Source organism: Cyprinodon variegatus, unplaced genomic scaffold (genome assembly GCF_000732505.1).
Source record: "Cyprinodon variegatus isolate N-32 unplaced genomic scaffold, C_variegatus-1.0 Scaffold1363, whole genome shotgun sequence".
NCBI lineage: Eukaryota > Metazoa > Chordata > Actinopteri > Cyprinodontiformes > Cyprinodontidae > Cyprinodon > Cyprinodon variegatus.
Genome location: NW_015151816.1, coordinates 14,160 through 39,652, shown reverse-complemented (window position 1 = coordinate 39,652; position 25,493 = coordinate 14,160). Strand labels below are relative to the sequence as shown.

General features: G+C 37.0%; 1 protein-coding gene across 1 annotated transcript; it reads right to left on the bottom strand.

Annotated features, from left to right (window-relative positions):
- Positions 1-819: 819 nt before the first annotated feature.
- Positions 820-25,249, bottom strand: LOC107103028 (WD repeat, SAM and U-box domain-containing protein 1-like). The gene is made up of 11 exons (XM_015402537.1): positions 24,638-25,249; positions 21,318-21,505; positions 19,436-19,522; positions 16,094-16,187; positions 14,286-14,319; positions 14,099-14,139; positions 13,629-13,735; positions 13,201-13,221; positions 8,293-8,469; positions 1,292-1,426; positions 820-1,199 (listed from the first exon to the last, which is right to left on the bottom strand). Exons 1-11 carry the CDS (start codon positions 25,033-25,035, stop codon positions 1,048-1,050), a joined length of 1,434 nt encoding a protein of 477 aa, XP_015258023.1. The 5' UTR covers positions 25,036-25,249; the 3' UTR covers positions 820-1,047.
- Positions 25,250-25,493: the final 244 nt, after the last annotated feature.

The window sequence follows — 25,493 nt, the reverse complement described above, 5'->3', positions numbered from 1 at the left end:
AGTAAAACAGAATTGGTTTGGGGGCTCAGCACCATCAGCTTTATTTTATGCTGTACGTTTAATGCAGTTGTTGTCATGTTATCAGTATTGTGAGCTTTATTAGCTGTGATCACATACTGTCCTGAACATTACTGCCACCATGGAGAGCAAAATAAAGACCAGCTAAGGAAAAACACACCTGTCTGCTAGTTTTTTTCTTAAACAGATTATAATTGACACATTTTAAAAGGTCTAAACATACAATTATTTAGCGTGTTTCTACCAGGAAAGTTTACTTGTTTAGATCAAAAGCAGATTTTTTATTTATTTGTTAGCTCTACTTGCAAAGCGTAGTGGGATTTGTTGTAGCGGTGGTAAATAATAGAGATGGCACAGACACCGTGCAGGGAGGCGGAGTTATGTGACCAAAAGTAGTTGTTATATATCTGGATGGTCAATTAACTGAGTTCACTATATAGTCATTGAGTGATGGACGTGTGGACGTTCAGACACAGCCTGTTTCAAGTGCCACAACACGGCTATGTCTAGGACGGTAGTCACTTTCCTCTGTTAAGCTACTATTAACCTTGAGACATTTTTAGCAAGAAAAGGGACTGCTGCTGGTCAGTCAACAGTCCTTTTTTCAATAAAACCTCAGCAGCTCCACAGGCTGATTAACTCAAAGCTAAAAAAAAAAAAACTCCAAACAGGTAATGGGTGTGATTCTCACACTTTCATTTCCATCACTGGTGCTTTGTAAGCTGCTTTTCTGATAACTTTTATTAGAATCAATGATACAACCTTTTCAGCCATATTTATTGATATGCTTCTGTACCAAACCAAGCACGTCTGTGAAACTTAATCATCATAGTTTTTAATTGAACATACAGTATCTCTCAACAAAACACAGAATCAAATTGTTCCATACTTTGTTTCATTGAAACATTGACAAATCTACAGCACAAGTCTTTGAGTTGCAGTTGAATAAATATCATTTTTTAAAGTGAGATTCAACAGTCGAAGCATTTATAATCTGTTTTCTAATGACAGCAATTCTAAACAAACTGTTTACTGACTGGACTTCCACCGGGTTATTGCCATCTTCAGGGACCTGTTTGGGGTGAGCAGGGTGGTCTTCAGCGGCAGGTTAGTCATTGGGCTTGTTTTGTTCTTGCCTCGGATCCAGCTCTCGATGGATTCCCTCTCGTAGGAGTACCCATCTATAGAGCAGTTGGAAATAAGACACCAATTTAACTTTTTAACACTGAAGCGATGGGGGGCAAAGATTTTTTTTTCCTTTTTATGAACAAACCTGCAGCTATTACTGGATCCTTCATCAGCTCCCTGGAGATTGGGCACAGAAACTCATCTGGAGCTTCTGAACCACTCTGCTCCAACTTGAGGGCCTCAATTTTCCTTAGTAGACGTCCACGAAGACCTATGGACTCTGGGGAAAAATAAATAACACCAGTAGCCACATAATGTTAGTCAGTAGGACACTGTTCACATGAAAATCTTTAGCTATGTCTTTTCTAGGGGTCAACTTGGTTTATTTACTTTCTCTTGAGCTAAAGTGAGTAAATGCACAGAAAAGCGGCTGAAGCAAAGAAAAGAAGCGGGAAAAAATCTGTGCTGAGTCACAAAGAACCAGACACTTTGCTCCACAGCTAAGGCTCCTGTTATTGTGCTAGAGAATAAAGGTCCAGCACGTCCAAAAGAGCAAAAATCTCTGTGCACGTCTCTGCCTGCTGATGCCCGCTCCTCTGAATTTATCTGCAGCAAATTTCCTAAACAGCTAAAACGGCAGGGCGACCTTTATGGCTGAATATGATTTGTTGTGTGTCTGTGTGTAATGGCTGAGCCGCAGAGAAGCATGTCTCATTCAGGCAGCATGAACAGCTGCCATGACATTTTCTAGCATGACTTTTCAAATCTTGACAACTTTATTACAATAGAAGGCGCTAAATGATTCAACATATTTGAACCCATTTTCTGCTCTGTGACACTAATGCAACCATGAAAGTGTTGCAATTTCGTTTAAAAGGATTGGCAATAAGGGATAGTGAAGTTTTAGGTAGCAGAACGGAAATTTATTTATCAAATTATATATCTTAGAGAATAGCTGGAGACTATTCAAAGCAAGCAATATTTCTTTTTTGCTTTAGCCCCAGAAAAAAGTCACTAAAACTCTAGATTGGAACATATTTAAACTTCCTTTCAATAACCCATACGTTGAATAAAGACATTGTAAGTGATAGGTCACAGTAAAACATAGAAAAAGGGACATTGTAACCAGCTGCTATCATCACAAGAAGAAGGCAAGAAAGCAGTGGGTTCTTATTGCAACCACTTAAGCAGTGTTTCATGCCTTGGTGTAAACTGTGTACATCCCTAGACATTCATTTAACGTTTATTAATACAGGCTTTCTCACTGAGATCCAATATGTCATTTACAAAAGAGACCTGCTTTAATAATAACAAAAACACATAAAGCTAAAGATATTAAAGCAACTCAAATTAAAAACAACCGACTCAAATTAAATGAGGTTATAACAAATCGCAATGAGAGTTTGCTGAGATTTATTTAAAGAAATGTCAGTTATTACAGAGAAATAACTGGAGTCCTCTGTTCAGACAGAAGTAAAAATTGGAATAATTGTCCATAATGAAAAGCATAACATTTAAAATGAAAGGATGCGGGAATCAGGAGTGGTGCTTTGCTGCAGGAGGACATTGGAACCCTTTTCAAAAGAGATGGGATGAGGAAAAATATTGCAGCAAAAGCTCAAAACCTTCACCAGGACATTATAACTAAAGCACATATTTCATAATGGACATGGAGTGACAAAGCCCCTGATCCTAGTCCTACTTTGTGGGAAAAGCTGTGGGAGGGCCAACCCACAAACGCGACTCGCGCAAATACCTCAAAATATTTGACCCAAGTGATGGTTAAAAAAACAACACAAAACATTCAAACAAAATAGCAGTTATAACAAATAATGCATGTAACCATATTTTAAAGGTTTTTCAAGAGATTTTTCTTCAGCGTCTTAAAAAAAAGTGTATCTTTCATTATTTTGACAGTTAACCAAAGACATTTCTGTAACCTTAAATGACTTGAACTGGGAAGAGTTTAGTCTCATTTATTATCAGGCAGTAGGAAAAAGATTTTCACTTGTTTATGGAAATGAATATATTCTAAATTCTGAATAATTTCCTAAAGCCTAAACTACAACTGCAAGTTCTGCTAGAAAAAAACAACTATCTAACGAGCAGTTAATTGCCAGAAACTTGCAGTGATAAGGCAAACACTTTAATTACTGCCTCTGTTTACATGCAATTTTCACAAGTGTTACATTTATTTAAGAATTAAACAAGGCTGCTCAGTGGAGCAGTGGGTAGCGCCACTTGCCTTGCAGCTAGAAGGTTCCGGGTTTGTTTCCCGGCCTGGTGTCTTTCTGCATGGAGTTTGCATGTTCTCCCTGAGCATGTGTGGGTTCTCTCCGGGTACTCTGACTTCCTTCCACAGTCCAAAAACATGACTGTTAGGTTAATTGGCTTCTCTAAATTCTCCATAGGTGTGGGTTAATGGTTTTTTTGTCCAGTTTGTCTCTGTGTTGCCCTGTGATGGACTAGATAGGCACCAGCAACCCTTGTGACCCCAGCAGGGATAAGTGTGACAGAAAATGGATGGATGGATAAGACTTCAACATAAAGATGTTTAGCTTGCTGGGATGACCGTTGAGGTAATCGCTCTGTTCCATTTTTGTACTCTTCTGAACCTTGTAAAAGGTTTTGGATATTAGTTTCAGAGTAATTTCTGATTCTAAAACTCTTTTTTAAATCATTGTTTCTTTGTAGCTATCACCTTTAACATTGTAAAACATGGAGAAAATAAAAACATGGTATCCTCTGGATTCAGATGTATATTTACATGTATATAATTTACATGACACTCAATGAGCTGTATTGTTTAGTGGCTTTTTGTACATAAGATGCTGAAATGTTTTCAGATTCATAATCTCAATTAAAAACTTGATTGTGCCAATGGCAGCTATAAGAGATGTAACCTGTAGATAACTTTCCCGACCAAACTTTTTTTTTTCTTGTCAGGGCTCAGGACTTGCTCACGCAGTATAGCAGTCTATTTCTTCAATCTTCACTGCAAAAAAAAAAGTCTTAAGCTGAATCTCCCACAAAGGGGAAGAAAAGGTTGTCTGTTGATGCCGTTTATGTTAATCCAATGCAAAAGTATTCCCGCCTGTATAATTTATCTGTTTTTTGAAAACAAAATCTTAGTATTTTTATGTTTTAGATTTTATGGGATAAAAAAGTAAAATGTAAATTAGAGTTGAATTAAAGTAAAAGGAGACTTAAGGAGATTTTAACAAACAAACAAAAAATCTTGAGTGTGGAAGGAAAATGTATCTAAACCCCCCCCAATCAAAGTGCCCCAAAAAAGAAAAATAAATAATTGCAGCACAATCAATTCAGAGGGAACCGATTTTTTTAAGAAATGGAACTCTTCCAGTGTATTAATATTCCTGCATTTTAGACTTAGATTTCGACAACGTTTATTACAAAATTTCATTTTGTGCAGGTTTCATGACATTTCTATTCTTTAAAGTGCAGTAGTGATCAAATGTAAACAGTGTGGGAGAAAAAACATGGTGCAAAAAAACCCAAATTGATATAGAAGTTCAGAGCATTAAATATATATGGTGCAGTTTTGCAGTGTTTTGGTTTGGTGTTTGGCAGAGTCAGTGACATGATTTTAGAGTTTTCTCAACAGTTCAGCTGTCTGATGGCTGTGGGGAAGAAGCAGCTTCGGAATCTGCTGGACCTGCATCGAATGATGCGAAGCTTCTTCCCAGAGGGCAGCAGAGAGAACAGTCCATGGTGGGGGTTTTAGGGGTCATTGATAAAAAAAAAACACAGTGATTTGACAGAAAACAGCATAGAGGGAGGTTGAAGCGTGGAGCAGATGGCTAGAGACCAGGAATCAAACCCAGGACCACCGCATTGAGGACTATTGCTTCCACACATCTTCCCCCTCATCTACACAAAGCATCCTGCGAGCCACCATTTTCTGACTTCTTAAGATTCTTAAGTAGGAAAATTAGTGTCGGCATATGCCTATGAACAGCACAGTAAATCCCCACTACAAGCTGTAAATATTCTTCAAGGTCTTAATTAAACTAACTTAATTTAACTTTTATCATACAAGAATATGCAGAAAAATGTTACCAATACCAATGTGTTTTGGTAAAAGTTTAAACTTTAGCTCTGACAGAAACCGAAAAATATTGTTCAAAAGAGACTATTGATTCTCATCTAATGTTCCTGACTATATATTTCTATGCAATACTTTCACCTGAATGCAATTATTTACCAAGGTGACACTCAGGTATTCTCTCACCGTTCAAGGAGAAGTCACTCAGCCTCCAATCTGAACACATAATTCCAATTAATTATATATTTCCTTGCTTGCACTGAATGGTGTCTTTAGAGTCATGGTGCAGGAAATTAATACGAATAATAAATAAAAAGAACGCACACTACAGAAAAAGTACCATGTATCTGTGTTGCTAAGAGCCAGTTAACTCATAAAGAGCTCATCCAGCTTATGCTCATCACAACATTGCAATTCAAATGCTAAAAAAAACAAAAAACAAACAGAAGAAACCAGCACAGGGAGTCCGGTTTATGCTGGGAAAATGACAGCATTAAATCAGGTGAACTCTTCCACCCCCTCAAGTCCTGGCTTTCAGCTAATAAACTTTGTTAGAAAAGCAGCACTTCACCAAAGTAATACTTCGTTTAGGATTTCTATACACTCCAGGATCTTTCATCATAAGTACTATACAGTCCACTTTACATTTAGATTGATCATTTGATGGAATAGGGAGGGGTGGTATGAATATTTCATCAAGTTTACTGAAATCATACTTGCTGTGTGTGTGGTGTGCATCTGTGTGTGTTAGAGTAAGAGATGGTGAGTGAGTGTATTCCTATGCAAATCCATCCCCTATTTGCATGCATCAAAAATTATGTTTTATACTGTGGGGATGTAGGTTGCACAGCATGACAGAAAATGTGGCAATCTGTCCATTTCTTCTGCAGTAATGATGAGAGCTGTCCTCCATACTAAACACATGGAGATGATATGGGACATGCTTTGCATAACGGAGCAGCATGTGAGTCTGGCTTGGCAGTTTGGTGCTATAAAATTAAAGGATTGGACATAAGATTGTAATTATGATCAGAGTTTTTGTATGTAAGCTGAAGACAGAAGGATGCATTTTGAAACTTATGTGTGATCTAAGAATTTAAACAATATTTCAAGTGTAATGGGGTATGCTCTCTTGTCTATTGATTTTAACACAACATTCCAAAAACATTAAACTGATGAAATAGCTTTCGCTAAATAATTTATCAGACAGATAGCCCTCAGAGATTTAGCTGCATAAAGCAGAAATGCAAGCTTTATTTCACCACATTTTATAGATTACCGTAGAAAAGAACATCAAAAGTAGTGGATATGTTGTCATGTTTGCGGTGCTGAATTAATTTACAAATCTGACAACCAGAGGCAAGCAAGGGTTGTAGAAACTGATGAAATCTCCTAAAATTCTAATAACATTACAAGTCAATGGACCAACTGGAAAAAATATCTTCTACCCCTCACCTTTTGACCTTAGTTCAACAGCAGGGGATGGTGGGAATTAATTGTTTTGACCTGGAGAGCGTTAATAGTAGGACATTGGCTCACATCCAGTCCAATGCTCTAGAAGACATGCAGAACAGTAACAAACTATTGGAGCAACACTAAATTTTAATGCAATACTAAGTTTCTGAGTTGTTCCAAATCCAAATGTTTTGCAAAAGCCTCAACAAAAAGATGACAGGACATAATCTCATGTCATACTATGCAGACTCTTTGTATACACTGATGAATATCTTCTCACCACAGAGTGTTTAATGCTTAAAAGGACGCCAGTAGCAGCCTAGTTCAACTGATTTCCTGGTTTATTTCGCTGCATTCACAGCATGGATAGAGTGTTGACCTTTTACCCCCAGAAAGGTAACAACAACAAATGGATAAACATTTTGTCGTAAAAGTAACTGATTTTTTTTCCCCTCATGCGTTAGGGCAAGCATCCACAAAATGCAACACAGGGCATATCATAAGATACAGTGCTACATTTTTTTTTCCTCCTGTTTAAAGCCCATAAAATCAATATTTGAAATGTTACCATAGCCTTGGCAAAGTAGGAAACCGTGTGATAGCAGGTTCACAGGCAAGTGAAACAAAGCCTTGGTAACTTAAGCATATAAGTTTGTAAAGATCACAGAAATTAACCTAAGGATTTTTCTTTTTACTTGACATAAGATACATTTGCCTCAAATCAGTGAATTAGTTTGTTGATTAAAGTTATCCGAAACATTTTAAATGTTGATCTGCTTTAGCCAAACCTCATGAAGCATCATTAATCTTGAAAACCATCATATTTTTGGGGGGAAATCTCACTACTGATGAAACAATTTATATTCAAGAGTGTGGTGGATGATCCTCCCACCACCACATAGTGTTAGTATTTTTTTCTTGCTCTATATGATATTACAATTTATGTTTAAGTTGGTTATTTCTTTTAGACAGGTATTTTCTAACGGGTGCACACTTTAGTTAAAGTCTGTCTGAATGGTTTATTTACACTTGTTCTTTTGTTTGAGGTGCTGCTGATGCAAACCAGCTGGAGGAGGAAACCTGGAGCGTACCATTTTTGAAAGACTGACGGGGGAGACTTGTTTCAAGTTGTTTTCAATGAGTTTATCACTTAAATACTCACTTGTTGTTTCTGCTAAGTAAAAGTTAGTTTTGCTTTATTTGTTTCATAGAATGGTGAATTTTGTATTTATTGGTTCTTTTGATATGTTGTGCCTCCCTCATGTGGTAGACTTGGGTTACTCTATCCCTTTTTAAGCAGCCTTTAGTTCTTTGTTTGCAGGTCAGTTTTTTTGTTTGAGTTGGATCCTCAGTGTACCTCAGTTAAGTTGGGCCCAGATCCATGTTATTTTGTATTTAAGGTATTTTGTATTGCTTTTGAGCCTTTGTTAACCATTTTTGACACAATTAAATTAAAGCACTTTTTAAATTTTTGAACACCTTTTGTCCTTATTTAGATTTGGTCCCTCACAAAGCGCAAAGAGGATACTGGTGGCATGATGGCCCATGATGGACATTATTCATGACTGGAAGGTTGAGGGTATTGGTGCGATTTCAATAAGTAGACAAACATACTCCATCCTCACCTATTCCCAGCTCGGCCACAGTCTCCTTGCTCATGTGATTCATCTCAGATCCGTCTATGTTGTTGGCTTTGAAGATCTCAACGAGCTCATTCAGACCTTCTTCACACAGCCAGTTCTGAACATCCTTCTCAGTCCAATCGGGTAACAGCAACCTGGAGTGACCTAGCAGTTTCCTTCCTGCAAAAAAAAAAAAAAAAAAAATCACAACAGGATGGGAGGAAGTGTGGAGCTATTACAGCCCAATCTCCTGCAAACAAACAGTTTCCTCTCAAGCTCCACAGAAAGGACACACTCCCTCTGAGCAGATATGGGAGTGATAATTACTTTCATGTGCAGCCATCCAAAAAAGATCTACAAACACAGTTGTATTATCTCAAAGGAAATTGCTTTAAATCAAGTTTTATGCTTTGTATTCAAAATTTGCACCAAGAAAATACTATATTGCATATCCTTTTAAACAAGAGTTAAGGTAAGCAAACCTAAATGCACCCCTGAAAACACACTGAAACAAAAAGAGTTAACAACAATAAACATTTGGTTGCATTACTTCAGTCTGTCCCAGCATCAAGCTTAATTTTCATAAGAGTATCTAAAAAAAAACAACTACAACACTTAGCCAGAACCAACAGGTCATAGTTAAAACCTACTTGCCTTTAGTAAATTTGAATTTAATCTTACAGCTTAGAGAAATAAAATAATCAGCTGCGTTTAGATTAATTTAGATTTAAAAACAGCAATATTTTGACTTTTTTTGTAAAGAAAAATGTCATGTGAATCCCTTTATTGTCCCACAATGGGGAAATTCATTCTCTGCGTTGACCCATCCCCTTGGGGAGCAGTGGGCTGCTATTGTGTGGTGCCTGGGGAGCAGTCGGGGTTAAGGATCTTGCTCAGGGACCCAGAGTGCAGTCTGTGGGGATTGAACCGGGTACTTTACTGTAACCACTAGGCCAACACTCCCTCGAACATTACCTTTGTATGAGGAATCCTAAAATAGGACATAAATGGCTGTATTTCAGAAATGTAAAAGTAAAGCAGTTCATGCAAAAGCAAATAATTCCCAGAAGGACCACATCCTTAACTTTGAACAAACTGAAGAAAACTGGTCCCCTCAATTCTTCTTTCATCTGTTACAGTAATGCAAAATGTAACACCTAAACTGCATGGGGAAATTTATTTTTAGGTTTCAGCAATCATAAGGAAGGACCCTACTTTGCTGGAATACTGGCTGATACAGGGTATCATCTGGAGTCTCTCAGTCTAGGAAGCTGACTCACTGGAACGATTTGCAGAGAGCCAGGAAATTTCAGTCCTTTACCGCAGTTAGAGGAGTCACAGAGTGCAGTGTTTAAAGCCGGGAGTCTTTTTGTTTCACTTTTGAAATAACAAAAAATAAAAACTGTACTTTAAACCTACATGTGAGAAAAGTAGCAAAGCATTTGATATAATGTAAATATACTCAACCAAGTAAATCTTAAAGCTACATGAGAGAAAATGATTGACCAAAAGAAATCTGGAAAAAAAAAACAAAGATACTGTACTTTACTTTAGATTACCACTGCTTGAAAAGATAAATGACCTCCTGGATGAGAATAAATTATTCTAAAATTAAAAAAAGAATACGACCACCTGGAACCACATTTAGGTTAAAGAAATACCCTTTTCTAATTCTCAGTAATTTTGGTTCAGCCTTATTGAAAATATTTAGAGGTGGGTATAGTACCAAAAAGTGTAGTTAAGTAAAAGTAGCAGTACTTCATCACATTTTATTAAAGTAAACGTAAAAAGTAGCCTTTAAGGGAATTACTGAAGAGAGAAACAAGTAGTTTGCAGAAAGACTATTCAAGTATTGAGTAATTGACTACCCATTAACAGAACAACTTATTTAATGTTATGAGTTATAAAACTTCATAGTTCCAGTATGTAGAATAGACTAAATAACATTATACTGTTTACTGTATTATCCCCCAACCTCCGAATTATATGGCAGATTCAGCAGATGAAATTAACATTTAACCAACAAGCTTTGAATACATTAAGAAAATCTCTTAATGGTGCATATTTGTTTAAAACAAGCTTGTTTTCATAAAGTAAACTTACTTAGCACTGATGGAGAGCTCAGAATTCTTACTCAACTAAACGTAGTAATACTTCAAATATTTTTACTCAAGAGTATACAATACAATGTTGTAAAAAACTACTCCTAAAGGTATATTTTTTCAAATATTACTCAAGTAAGTGTAACTGAGTAAATGTAACTAGTTACTACCCACCTGTGCAAATGTCTATGATCAAGTGTGCCTTTTACCAATTGCTTTAGGAATAGATAAGGTTAATATTTTATTTTAAAATGTTGCAGAGTATCAAGTCCTTTTTAATTAGCACCGTTAGATATTTAAATATGAGCTTAAAAGTAAACTCGTCTCAAAGAAGGAGATATATTTACAGTTTTATATAATGTTGTGCCGATGCCATTTTTTGGCCCCGATACCAATACCCGATACCTGGCTGTGCAGTATTGGCCGATACCTGTACCATACCGATACCATCTGTTTGAAATTGATGTGTGTGTATATATGAAGAACTGCATACTACTTGGATGTAAAATAATTGCCATCATGGCTTTGTCAAGCTGCTGCCTACCTTTGTGTAGCAGGAAAAAGACTAATACAAAGTGAATCCAGTAGAACATTTTATTGCCTACGTGGAATGGGTGACAATAGCTGAATAAACTTTTGGCTCTCAAATTGTTTCCGTGCCTTATTTGTCGGTAGTCGGCGATACATATACCAACATTTTAGTGCTGGATTGGTTCCCCGCCTGATACTGGTATCGGTGCAACACTAGTTTTATATAATAAAACTAGTGTGACTCGTATTATTCTTTAGACCCTGAAAAATGTCTCTGGTGGTTACAAAGATTATTAAATGAAAGTTAGTGATTTATGTGATTTTTTTTTTTATATCAGTAATTTATCAAATAATCAAATGTTTCACACTGTATAACCTCTAAACACAACAGCACATAGAGCCTTAAAAAGTTTTCTCTCTTCTTTTTTCATTTTATATTTACCGTACTTCTTTCTGGCAAAAATCCCTGAAATTCAATTTATGTTATGCTAAAGCTTTAAATCACCTCTCATCTTATTTGGCTTGTCTTTTATTTATTTTTTTATGTCAAAAGTTTTTTTTTTCCTTTGCAAAAAAGCTTTAAAACAAAATGGCAGTCTGCTTTGTTGTTGCCAACATTTACATCAACTTCTGTTTTAGTTTTACGTTAGCTATCTTTATCAGATCATATTATGTTATTAGTCATATAAAATGTTTTAAGTTGTAACCAAAGACCTAAAGCTGGGAGCAACTAGACCTCTGGTGTTTCTTAATGATATTTCATCTCTCTTTTCAAAGGCTACTTCAGTTCTGAGGCCTTTTGCATGAGAGGCAATGTCCTCCAGGAAACAAGAGAACAAGCCTAGCCGCCTTCTGATTAAACATGTAGGATTTTAGTGTCCTGGAGGACTGAGAATCTAAACCAGTTGAATATAGTAAAGGTTTCATCTCTTTTACTGAATCCAGTAAATGAATGGCTCGATTCAATGAAAACAAACCTTCAAAATAAAATCTGCTTCACATAAACAGCATCATGGAGGCCAAATAGGTCAGGGATACGATTGTGGAGATTTAAAAAGTGCCTACATCTTTCAATATCTCACAGCCAATGCACCAATTCATGGCCGTTTAGTTAAACTTACAGCAAGAACATTACTCAGTGAGACGTTGCTGAGAAATTGCTCTCATTGAGCCTCAGAGAGGCACAATTTGAGAGAAACTGATGACAGCCACTTGTGATACACCACAAATCTGGACTCTGTGGAAGAATAATAAAAGGAAAGCTCTCTCTGAAAGATGGCCATAGAAAGTAACCTTTTTCAGATTATGAACCATGTAGAGGACACAGTGCTTTGATGAGGATAATACATTGTCGGTTCTTGATCAACAAACCTGTGTGTGAACCCAAAAACATCACCCTGAGTACACTATTCCTATGGTGAAACATGGTGGTGGCATCAGCATGTTGTGGGGATATCATTCTTCAGCAGGTAGAGGGAAGCTGATCAGAGTTCTAATGGACTAATGGCGGGTTCACCTTCCAAACCAGTTTAGTTCAATTCCAATTCAGTTTATCTATAGAGCACCAATTCGCAACACGTCATCTCAAGGAACTTCATGGAGACGATCCAAAATTTAATTTAGCATCTATGGCAAGAGTTGGAATTAAAGCATTTTTGAGCCATTCTCCATCCAGTCTGGACTATTACAGAAGAATGAAAGCCAACAGCAATAAGAAAAGCTAAAATAATTAAGCCTTTCATAAAATGTATTTTTATGAATAATAAATACACATTTAAAATCAGTCATCATCCACCTATGCTCTATGAATATGCTGGTTTACTACGGTACATGAAGCCAAAGAACACACTGAAGTTTGTGGTTGTAACATACAAAAAGTGATATTGAAGTTTGAAGACAAAAATTGTTTTTCTAAAGCACTGTCAATCTAGGGAAGTATTCAGCATTTCAATATTGTTTGCTGTTTTGCTTTAAAATATTGGGCTCTTAATTCAAATAAACAAGTCAGGTTACATGGGTGAAAGCAGGATTTGGACAAATGAATGTTTCCTCTTCAAAAGGAATACCACTCAATTATTATTCAAGCAATACTGAACAAAGAAAGATTTCTTTTTCTTCACAAGGTCACCACTTTACATTATTTTAATACTTGTGGTAGACTGTGCTGTGTGAGCAAGTTACGCAAGAGGAGCCATTACCATGAAACAACCAAATAAATCCACATGCCAACTGAATACTTGATGGTTTGACAGAGGAAAAGAGAGTGAAGGTTATATACCTTGACAGGCCTGTGACTCAGCCGCTGCAGAAAAAACAAACATAAAAGGGAATATATTTATTGTATGAAAGACAGAATGAAACTAGATTAAAGTGAAGACATGGAGAGGCTGTATTAAAAGACAGGTTTTAATGTAGAGGGAATTTGTTTTATCAACATCATGCTGACTATTGTCAGATGGAGGAGCTGTTCCGACGAGGCTTTAAAGGCCTCCAGATGTTTATCAATTGCATGTTTTCTCTCACTACAAGCAGGAACTTATCTTTAGTAGCATTACTCCCATTATAAAAGCAGTCCTGAGTATCAATGCTTGCCTATCCCGCTGCACCAGTAAATATCTTTCCAGGAAGGTTTATAATATTGACAAAACCACTCAATTTAAGATAAAATTATAAAAAGGTGAGAAACTCAAATGCAACTGTATTTACCAGTGTCTTTGCATCCATCGCCGATTTTCCACACATGAACTGATCTGTCCAATGAGCCAGTCGCCATCAGGCCAAGGGCAGGAGACACAGCAACTGCTGTCACATATCTACAGAAAAGTGAGAGAGCAGGAAAGTGAAGGGTGTGTTGGATAAGCTGAAGGTGGCACAGGAAGCGATCATTCTCAGAAATCAGACCCCCCCTACCACAAAAAAAAGAAGAGATGGTCTCAAAACATCCCTAAATCCTTTCAAACACTTCAAAGCACTTTGGTGGTTCTTACCTGTGGTGCCACATCAATGACTGTGCAGAGAGCAGAAATATACTGTTGCATCACTGCACCCAGCATTTCTGGGAGAAACTAATCAAGCAAAAGTCGCACATTTTGATCTGAAACACCAGGGCTTCTTATTCTGGTGCTAAGCTGAGAGCTGCAGAGATTGCATCGCAGCAGGAGGGTTGGGTAATTTACCTGTCATGTTCCTTCAAGGTGTGGAGCAGGGTACCCAGGTTCTGTAAACAAAGTACAAACTGTTCAGCTGAATTGTTTTTGGGTCCTTGTTCAATGAGAAGATGCTTTTTTGGTTCAGAAATCCTCCTGTTATCAATGTGAACTGAGGTGGGATAATAAAAATCACACTTTTGTGAACATTACTTACCGCATCATATACCGTTACACTTTTATCCACCGATCTGTAATAATTAAAGTAAATAAGGTCACCTCATGATCAAAAGCCCATATGCATGCATTTACATTACAGATTAATCATGTAGGATTAGAAGTTTATAAAAATGCAAAAGACAAGAGGAGAATAAGACAGATTAATCTTCAGTATGTTTGACTTTCAGCCAAGAGCAACAGAAGGAGCCAACAGAAGCTTTTATAATAAAGTAGACTTCTCCTGTGGCTGACAGAGAGAACACCAAGATCTATACACAGCAGAGGCATCTGCTACTTACTCAGAATAAAGACATAAAATCATTAACGTTTCAATTTTAAAAGGGCATACATAATTTTTTACAACTGCTTCTTTTTCAATGTATTTGGGTTTGTAGTGCATGGCAGTTTTATGTGTTTAAATGTTTGAGATCAAACAGTATGTGTGAATAAAAATTAAGCATAAGGTTGTACAAAGTAAACTACAAAGTATTCAAGAGCCGATAGAGTAACACTTTTAGGAATGGACCACTGAACTTTGGGATTAATGAATGTTAATGGTCATCTACGTATGACATAAAATACTGACAGAAAGTCTGTGGCAAAAAGTAAAAATTTATGTGATTCTTTATTTGATTTTTCCAATGTGGTTGAGAAAATTAGGAGAAATACCACCAATCAAACCGGAACCCCAAAGAGGGGATCTAAAAGCTCTGAGTGGCAAGCTGCAGTCTGCCTCTTACGATTAACATAAGTTTGACTGCTTATGCTGGGCATACACTGTACAATTTTCACCCTTTTTGGGCTGATTCTCCAGTCATGGGAGAATTTCTTTGGTCGGACCGAGTTTCTGCCTTATTGTGCATCCTCCGCCGTGTAGTATACAGGGTAACAAGGGGCAATTAGCTTTTCACAACCACCTACCGATCAGGAATCATAAGGTTGGGAGATAATAAAAAATAATAATAAACATGTTGGAAATTCAGTTGGCCATCGAAAGGTGGTCGTGGATAAATCCTGCTGATGAAGGAGAGCTATGTTCCGATTTACCAGAAACTTGCGCACTGCGCATGTGCAAACAAGGGAGTTCTTCTTCTTGCAGATTGACGAGTCCAACCACTGCCATCTCTATGCGCTGAGTCAGACGTGTGGGTTTTTTAGACATACAGAGTGAGCATTTAGATCTCATCAAAGCGTTGGGCCACACAGTGTAAGGACATACATCTTGAGCTGTGAAATCTTAAATCAAGCAATTTCATCCTACAGTTTGAGCTGTATTTGAGTGCAATGATTGCAAATATCATACAGTGTATGCCCGGCCTTAACAGATCATTTGGTTCTGACAACCAAGGTTATTGAAAACGTTTTTTGATGACAAACAACACATCAGGTCAGCTTAGTGGTCTACTTCAAGCAGTCCTCCCTGCATGATGGCCTCTTGTCTCTTCCTAAAAATGTAAACAAAGTTCTATTTGTTTGTATCTTTTATAGCAAACCGAATCGCTATTTCATTTTCTATTTTGCTTTTTTTTTCTTTTTTTTTTTAGGATCAAATAAGAAAATGATATTCCATGAACCTTGTGATAGATTTTTTTTTACAGTAGATGGTGCCTTTACAAGTTAAATATCTTTGTCAATTTTTGGACGTCCATGTCCCGGCCGTTGCTCCTGTTGTTTTTAAAGTTTTTTTTAAAAATGAAATAGTAGGTAGCGATTTACTTATATTTTATGTTATAAAATATGTTAGTTGCCATTTAAACACATTTTGTTCATAGAAATTGATTTTTGTTGGTGTGACGAGCTTCTCACCCAGAGACAACCATCTCTCCATCCGCAGAGAAAGCACAGGACAGAACTGGAGCCGTTTGACCAGTGAGATTGTAAAGAAGCTTCATGATCCAAGCTGAAGGACAACATGAATACAAAAAAAAAAAAAAAGATGAAGAGATCAAACAAAAAGTTGTTTTCAACTTAAAATGCTATTCATTTGCTCATGTTGACTTCAATATCTTGTTCCTTTTAATATAGGAACATGTTTAACTTTCCTTTTTGCTGCGACTCTGCCACCTGCTGTTGGGTGACTGGAGGCAAAAAAGGGTATACCTTTTTGAAATAAAGTAAAAAAAAAATCAACTTTCACAATTCTTCTTTTCAAACTATTTCAACAAAATAGCTTATGTTATCTATAAGCAATGTCTTTAAATTGTTTAAATAATCAAAATTCTCTGCAAAGTTAGTCAATATTAAACATATCTTCTTTTTTCAGCTTCCCTTAACAATCAAAACACATTTTATTTGCAGGTATTTCTACTTTGGCTTTAGGCATAACTATGCACAGTTTCACCTCTATCCCTCCGTACTGTTGAAACAGAGATCAGCTTCTCTTTAAGCCAGAAGGAGCAGATCTCCATTCCAGTCCTCCCTTACCATAAACAGAGTAATATGACTTAGATATAAAACAAATTGAATGGGTGGATGATATCTGCATTCTTTTGTTCATGTCATGTTACAGAGGCATATATTTGAGAATACATGGTTTTATATATGCATGGATCACAACCATTTCCCAAAATTACATTGTCAAAACAATATTTATGTAGGTAGGTTTTGTGTACATTGATTGATATATTTTAAGCAGCTATTTATTTTAATTGTATTTACTGCATGTAAGGCTCAAATGCATGTATTCAGTAAAATCAAAATTGGGGAATTGAAATAAAAAATTAAGTGCATATTTTAAAGCATATACTCTCTTTGCTCTTTGGTACAAATACTGCCATTAATGTAGCTTGGAACTCCACCTCAATGATAATGAGGTCTTGAAAAGGCCCAGTTTATCTCCCTTTTTGGGTCTGATGTGTCTCATCTTATTCTTAAGACTCCATGGATTCTTATGAAACTTTTCTGGACAATTAATCTTAATGATCGTTCCTGGTTCAAAGGTCTTACATTCAATCATTTATGCCCATGCAGCATGGTTTATGCATCTATGCTAAACGCTAGTCTTCCACACATTTTATTCGACTCAATCTTCCATTAATATGCTTGGATACAGGACTCCAAAGAGTTGGCTTTTTCTAAATCCCTTACAATTTAGTTTTATTATTCTCGTTTAAGAAAAGCTCAGCTGTACGCCATAATCATTTAACTTAAGAGAAGTAAATGTAAATCACTTAATATGTGTAGTTTCCTTTTTTTGAAATAAACTACATACTATGAGATGCACATGCATGTGAAATAAAAAGTTGATCATGAGGGCTACCGGTATGTCCAAACATCCTCCCTAATCACTATATAGGGCATTATATAGTGGTTACACCATTTTAAATAAGGTCTGAATGTCTGGTGGATGAAAAAAAGAGTAGACTCGAAATTTCCCACAATGCACCTTGAAAGTAGTGATTGTCATTACCCGATCCGTACCATCAGCTCATTTGCGCGTGCGCAAACAGAATAACTTCCGGTGGCAATATTTCCCTTTTCTTACTTTTTTATTCTTTTGTATTTTTTAGAGGCATGGGTTTTTTTTTGTATACCTTTGTATTTTCGTCAATATTGCATTTTCTAAAAATAAAAAACCAGAAATACATAAAAAAGTTCAATCGCCTTGTGATAGTTACTTTGACTGCTCTGAGCATGCGCAAATATACGTCACACAGCGTATATATTTAAATTTGTTTAAATATTTGATTTACTCTGTACTTAACTATGCACTCCAGCAGTACTGATCCCACAATGGATTCATTTGCTACCTTTCGTGACCTGCAGTTTTTCATTGATAAGGGAACATTTCCCGAAAATTTGGATTTTTATTCCAGAAAAATGACGTCAAGCAATACAATGGATTGAATTAAAAAGCATCCATTTCTTCCAGAAAAGTCTTCAATATTGTCTTTACGATGTAGTTTAGTATTCTTTAATTATTTAAGGATATAAATAAAGTTTTTTCAGTACCATAATTACATTATTTTTTGGCGACCCGGAAGTTATTCTGTTCGCGCAGGCGCAAATGAGCTGATGGTACGGATCGTGCTACCGGTACGGATCGGGTAGCGACAGTGATCATTGATGGTCTCTAGAAAAGCAGATATATCCCAGATTGCTTTGGAAGAGCTTTCCTCGCAAAGCATCATGGGATTTATTGTAAGTAAATAACAATAAATAACAAGGCACAGGCACTGTGCGGGGAGGCGGAGTTACGTGACCAACGGGGAGCCAAAAGTAGTGATCATCTGTCTGAACAGTCAGTTAACTGATTCACTAAAAAGTCCACTATATAGTCTCCGATCTATATAGTGATTGAGGGATTTAGGATTTATGGTGGACATTCAGATACAGCCAATATGTATATCGTGCATTTGCCAAGTAATTAACCAAGATACTTAAATATTCAAATTTTGTATGAAACCATTTGAAATATATATTTTTTTAAACAAATAAGTCAAATAAATCAATACTAAGAGAAAATATATTACATATAAGAAAAAATCCTAGTTTCCAACTTTATCTTTAAAATTCTTTGTTTTCTTCTTTGAATCACCGACACTTGAGTCTTGTTTCATAATCATTTTTTATAAAAGGCAAGACAGTTTCAGGCTTAGTCTCGACTGAGCAGAAGGGTTACGAATCACTGAAACAAAGACAGACGTTTGCTCAACGTCCTTCAACATTCTGCTCAGGAGACAAGAGGACAGAAAAACAAAAAAAAACCACCATGGACTTGGGTTGCCATGCGGGGCACATCATATTCTTCAGAGAACGACCGTTACCATAGCAACACTTCATAGGAACTAACGCTGTTGCATGCCCAAGCACATAACGAAAATGCACCACGTAACCTTATTACATAACCTATGAAGGACCTGTGAAACCTTCTTCCTCTCCAAGAGCTTAAACAACAAAGAAAAAAAGCTGGTGACCTTCCAGATCAAACACACATGGACACAGGTTGATAACAGAATCATCCAGTATTGCTGTATTTTAGAAGGACGTTTTAATCCATTATTAATGAGTCCATCTCTGATTTAAACCCCATAAAAATGACTGTATTCAGCAGAGAGATATATCAAGGTGTCTCCTTCTCTTTCCCGGGGAATAGATTAAAGGAGTTCTTAGCTGAGAGTGTATGGAAGGTGAGAGGTCTTGATCTACCTGCTCCTTCAGACTGAGAAACTCTCCATATTTTCAGCAGGCTGTCTTGACCACAGGAGGCCAATCGAAACTCCACACAGCAGCCCTCTGCAAAGTAAGGAGGAAAAAAGCCAGACTTCATGCTTGATCAAACCAGAAACAGAAGAAGATAAATATGTTGTGACAGCAAGTTGATACAGAGAACACTAACCAGCGGCATCTTTCAATAAAAATAGAGGTGTTTTGAAAAGATAAGTTTGCTTGTGGGAAAAAGGCTGGTTTAAAAAAAAAATCAAAAAGCATCTACTTAGCTACTCCCTAGAATTTGCTCTGGGAGTAGGTAAACAGGTGGAACATGAACTGACCTGTTAAATAACATCAGGTTCATTATATGATCTTTATAAAAACAATAGGTCTTAAATGTTAACGTGCCGCTTAATAAATGTTGGGTTTTTCTGATGTAAAAATCTTTTTCTTTTTAGAAATATCTGTGTGGCTCTGTGGAAATAGTGTCTATTGCCTCTAACATTTGTCTATTGTACTTCCCAGAAGGTCAGCAAATTGATGAGAATGTGTCCCCTATGTGTGACCGCACTGATTCTTCTGTCAGATTTAGTTCTGAAACACTGGCCAGGTCTCAAACAAGTATTCAATTCTTTTTTTAGAGGAGTCATTTTTGCCTATTTTGATCTATGCTCCAACTCAGAGATGCAATAATCTATAAAATGTTCTTATAAATTTCAGATTTCCAGAAATAACCCTGATACTATGTTTAAAAAGAATTAAGGTACAACAACACAGTTTAATCTGCTTTTATACAAATCTAGTTTCTTCTGTAAAAAAGTGACCACAGTCCATGATACTACCACCACCGTGTCTCATAATGAAAAAGGTGGAATTTTGCTTTAGTACCGGTTAGTTTTCTTTTTTTAATTATCTTAAACCGTTTTAAATTTTGGTTAAAGAAGTTCGGGTTTATTTTCATAGACCAAAGGTTTCATTTATTAGGCCGAGAAAGATTCTTGCAGGACTGGAAAATCGCCCCGAAAATCGCACAGTGTACGCCGGGCTTAAGATTGAGTAAACACAAAACTGGGCCTGAAGCTTGCATATGCTCAGTTCCAAGCAAAAGTTATGATCTAAGAAAAACAATCTTTGTTTCCTTGCGCAAACTCCACCTGATCCAAAGGAGTACTCCCACTTTGAAGAGAGGGGACACTAAGGAAACTAGGTTAGGATTTAGGGAGGCTTAAATTCTTTAGGTATAGGGAAGCCACATTTTTTTCAAGTTTTTTGCAAAAAAAAAACAAAAACATATACAGAGTTATTTTTAGCTATGGGCATTGAAAAAAAAATTGTTTTAAAGGATTTGATCCACACACACAAAAAAAAACACTACTAACCCAAATCTCTTCAAACAAAATAAAATATCTAAAAGGGAGTTACAGTTTCCTGGAGTTAAACAGAGGTTAAGTCCATCACAGCTATAACCTTTTTTGTACCATCACACCATTTATTTCAAATCCTTCTGTTCAACTGTGACGATCCTTCCACCTTAGAAAAACAAAGTCTTTTTGGATTATGAAGTTACCAAACATAAATGGAATGATTTTTAATAAATTATCTAAAATAAGTTGGGACAAAAAAAAAAAAACAACTACAAAATTAAGTCAAGGCATGGAAACAAATCCTTAATGTCCTTTTCTTCTTCACAGATGCTTTTATTTCACAGAATACAAACAGATTTATTTCCAAAATCCCAGCAGGACTAATTTTCTGTCCATTTTCTTGCCTATTTACAAGTATAATAAAACATTCCCAAATGAGACCAAAGCTAACTAAAATCTCAAATTCAAATGGTAAATAAATGTTGGAATAATGAACCTAATCAATTGCAACTCACCGACTTTGAACAAAGGTGCGAAGCTGCAACAGGTGACTCCCAAATCATGAACGTCTTTCTTAGCAAGGAGGAGGCTGATGTGATCATCCCATAGTTTCAGGTCTCCGTTGGTGCAGCCGGTCACAAACACCTGACTGCAGGGAGAGAAGCTGCACGCCAAAATGCTGCCTTCACTTACTGCTGCACACCTGTGGGAGAAAAACATTCATAAAGAGTTTCTGGGGAACCTCAAAAGACTGAAAATCGGTAAGGACTACGATCAGGGCTACCATAACCGTGCTCGCATAAAATAAGGAGTTAGGAGGAGGAAGCAGGATGCTTCCTATCACTAGATCATTTAATATAGTGACCTCCTCATATTCCTATCTGGCAAAAAAGAGCAAATGGATTCTCACAATCCTTTGGAACTGCAGGTTTAAACACAGTCCAACACACTGTGTTAACAAAGATACTTCCTCATATGTTAATCTGTGTGACAGACGCAAATGAACACACCTTCATCTGTTTTTGGTTTTATAATGGAAAGTTTTAGCTGTTGTCTTCATTTATGCCACTTGCATATTTTTTGGAGGGTTAAAGCCTGTCCTGAAACCCTTTCATACTGTGGTGTGCACAGACATATTTCAGGGCAGGTGTTCAGGTTGAAAAAGGTGCACCTTATACATCGCATGCAGCCACCAACATCCAAACACCGCCTCATGCTGACGTTTAATGATCTTCCGCAGTCCAAAGGTAGCAATAACAACAAATCAAATCCACTATTATAAAGCCCAGGATTCCATATCTTTGTTTATTGGGTATATATGACAATCAGCAGATTAACTAATATTTACATTTAAATATTAAAAATCATAACTCTATTATCTTATTTGAAGTGTATAATATGTAACAATCTTATTTTAAGGTTAAAACTCTCATTCCATTGACAGATCATCTCATTTCCATCTTCAGATTAGGGACAAATACAGGTATTTTCAGAAAATGTTACATATTTCCAGGTCTTTTATGCACTTTATGGAGTCTAAGATGTTTGTCAATAAACACAGAAATTCAAAATGCAACCCCACTCCAACTGAATAGAACTTTATTAAAGTTATTATTATAAATTGTGACCATTTGGCCTTATGTTTGACCCTATTTGCTTGTAAATGAAATGTTCAACAGACAAAAGGTAACAAAAGAGTTAAATAGATGGCATCAGGGGGTACCTGACAAGGACCATTATAGCAAATCAATAATAACATCTATGAGATGCTTTAAATTTACTTTTTTTTTATTTATTTAATTAAAGGGATGCATTTTAAACTGTTCCTTGGCACCTGGTAGAGACCATTAAAGAAGTTAAGCTGCAAACTAACTTATTTATCTGGACGGTTAGCTGGCCCTTCGCCAGAGCAAGGCTCTATTGAGGTGGTACTATGTGTCTCATGCAGAAAAATTACTAAAATCTAGAGTCTGGGTTTTATGGGCTTTTAAATTCATAAATGTATTCTAAGCCAAAAACTAAAAAAGTAAAAGATAAAAAGATTTCATGTGGGCAATTTTTTGTCCAGAGGTGAAAAAGGGCATGTGTTCTTGCACCACTTAGTGTCTATCTGTGCACGTCCCTGGTACCATTAACCGAGTTCCTATTGACCCCATGAAAGATGAAGGAATACGAGCTACAGTTGGCTGTATTTGGATAGAGCTCTATATGTTTTGGAAAAATGCTTGGTCTCGCTTTAACTGATTAGATACGTTTAAAACACCTGAAAGAAGCTTTATGGGTAACTACAGAACACAAGCAGAGCTGTATCATTCAGAAAACACTACTTTGTCTGGGAAAATAGGCTAAGTTTAGTTTATATTTAGGTTAACCTAAACTTAATAAAAGCCACTTGTCTAATGAACATAGGTTTTTACAACTCTCCTAAAATAATGTTGAAAGATAGTATGTTGTTTCATGGCCCAGTTCTAGGCCTTATCTCTGTTTTAAAGTCGCTGATAGGAGCGAACCCCACCCTCCAAAAAGAAAATTCATTTAGATTCCAGTAGACATTTGTGACAGCTGTTGCCTGTTACGATGACTCCCTCTGCTGATGACGGCTTAGATATGCTGCCAAGAGAGGCGTGAAAGCTGTGAAAGCTCTACTATTTGTAATATTGGAGCGGCAGGAAAAAATATAAGGATTAAGGATTCTTATGCTTTTTAGCACTTGATCTAAGTGCAGTATAGCATGGAGGTGCATCATTGGTACTCAAAATATACATTTATATATTGTTTAAATAACTGTATCTCAGCAAAAGGCTATTCAATGTCTTATCCTCATAATTATCCAAAATTGAAAAAAAATCTTAGCATCTTCAGGTAAGAGCTATGCAAAGCAGAACAGGTGGTGTTTTTATTAGGTTACAGAAAGTTTATTTTTTCATAGTCCTGTTTATTGGGGTAGTAGGTTGTTTTTGGTAGAGGGGGTGCATCAGGAGCTCAACCAGGATTCATGCAAGAATGGCCACTAAGTGAGGAGGTGTGGCAGGGAGTTATTGTTAAAGATTTAAAACTGGTCTTCTGAGAAGGACAGGAAAAATGCTGTAGCAATTCTTTTCCTGGGATTAGTTAACTTATTTTAAATATTATTTCAGTTTAATATGGGAAAAAAGTCAGAATTCTGACTTTAATCTCAGAATTCTGACTTTTTTTTTTTCCAGAATTCTGACTTTAATCTCAGAATTTTGGATCCTAATGTAGATGGGCACCATGAAGGAAGAGATGTGGGAGCGCTCATCTTCACTGACAAAGATGTGAGTGGTTTGGGAGGGCCAGAAACACATTGGTGGAAAATGACAGAATTAGGTGACTTTTTACATGCGCAAGGGGTATGCTCTTCCATTATTGCTATTTCATTAATGGAAGAGCAAAAGGGGATTAAAACAAGAGAGCTAGTTTAGTCAATTTAAAACAGACATGGCTATAGTTTGATGCTGACATGTTTGTTAGCTGTGAGAATTCAGTCAGAATTCTGAGAAAAAAAGTCAAAATTCTGAGATTAAAGTCAGAATTCTAAATTTTTTTTCACATTTTATACTGAAATAAAATTTAAAAATCAGTTAACTTTTTAATTTTTTTCCAGTGGCCCTAATCCTCTTCCATGAAATTCATACCTGAACCTTATATCACAAAAATGAAACCTAAACCTAAAGACGTCTGTGGTTAAATACCTGTAGCGCCCCCTTGTGTCACAAAAAATGACGGGTCAGGGATTATGTTTTAACACCAGCACTATTCGGATAGCCCTTATTGTGGCGATCACTGATGCCCTTCTGAGATATTGCCTATTTACCTTCGTAGCGTCTTAGAAGAGAAGTCCCACAGTGCCACGGTGCCATCACTGGCCCCCGCCAGCAGGAGGCAGGAGTCCGGCGACAGCGCGCAGACTCGGATCGGACTCCGGCCCGGATGCTCCAGCTGTGACAGCCGCTCACCTGTCTCTGAGCTCCACACCATGATGAAGCCGTCTGTGGAGCAGCTGAGCAGGTAGTTTCCGCAGGAGCTGAAGCAGCAGCAGTGAACCCCGTAGCCGTGACCCGTCAGAGGAGAGAAGGGAAGCTCCGAGAAGTCCGCCGTGTTATAAACCCGGAGAGTTTTATCTACTGAGCCGGTGACCAGGAGAGACTGAGAGAAGGCGCAGCAGCTCACCTCATCTGTATGATGGCGAAGTTTGTGAATTAAAGAAACCATGGTTAGGCAGGAAGGAAGAATCTACCAGGGAGAAGCTATTCTTTCTGCCTGCTGAGAAACTTTGAGCTGCTGAAATGTGGCTCCCTCCTTCTCTCCTTGTTATGAGAAGTTTCCCCGTTTCCTCCTTTCAACACACCAATAAATTGAGTTTATCTCGCCTCTTATCAGGCTGACGCTGTGTTTCCATTACATAATGTCGACAGATTGTTCATGTTAACCATAAACCAGGAGGATAGGATAAAGAGGTTGGAATCCTGCAGGGGTGGAGCTAGATGGGGGGCCATGGCCCCCCTTAGCCAATCTGTGGCCACCCCTACCATTTCCCCCCCTCTAATACAGACAGTGGTAACGTAATACTCTCAAGTGGAATATTCAAAACATTTTAATTTTTCATACATTAACATTTACTTTACAATAAAAACACTGTGGTTAATTGTGCACATCAACATACTGACATT

Coding starts and splice junctions, on each gene's coding strand:
- LOC107103028 (XM_015402537.1), bottom strand. CDS start 25,035: ATGGTTTCTTTAATTCACAAACTTCGCCATCATACAGATGAGGTGAGC. Junction 21,506..24,637: donor TCTTCTAAGACGCTACGAAG/GTAAATAGGCAA, acceptor TTTCTCCCACAG/GTGTGCAGCAGTAAGTGAAG. Junction 16,188..19,435: donor TTCTCAGTCTGAAGGAGCAG/GTAGATCAAGAC, acceptor GTTGTCCTTCAG/CTTGGATCATGAAGCTTCTT.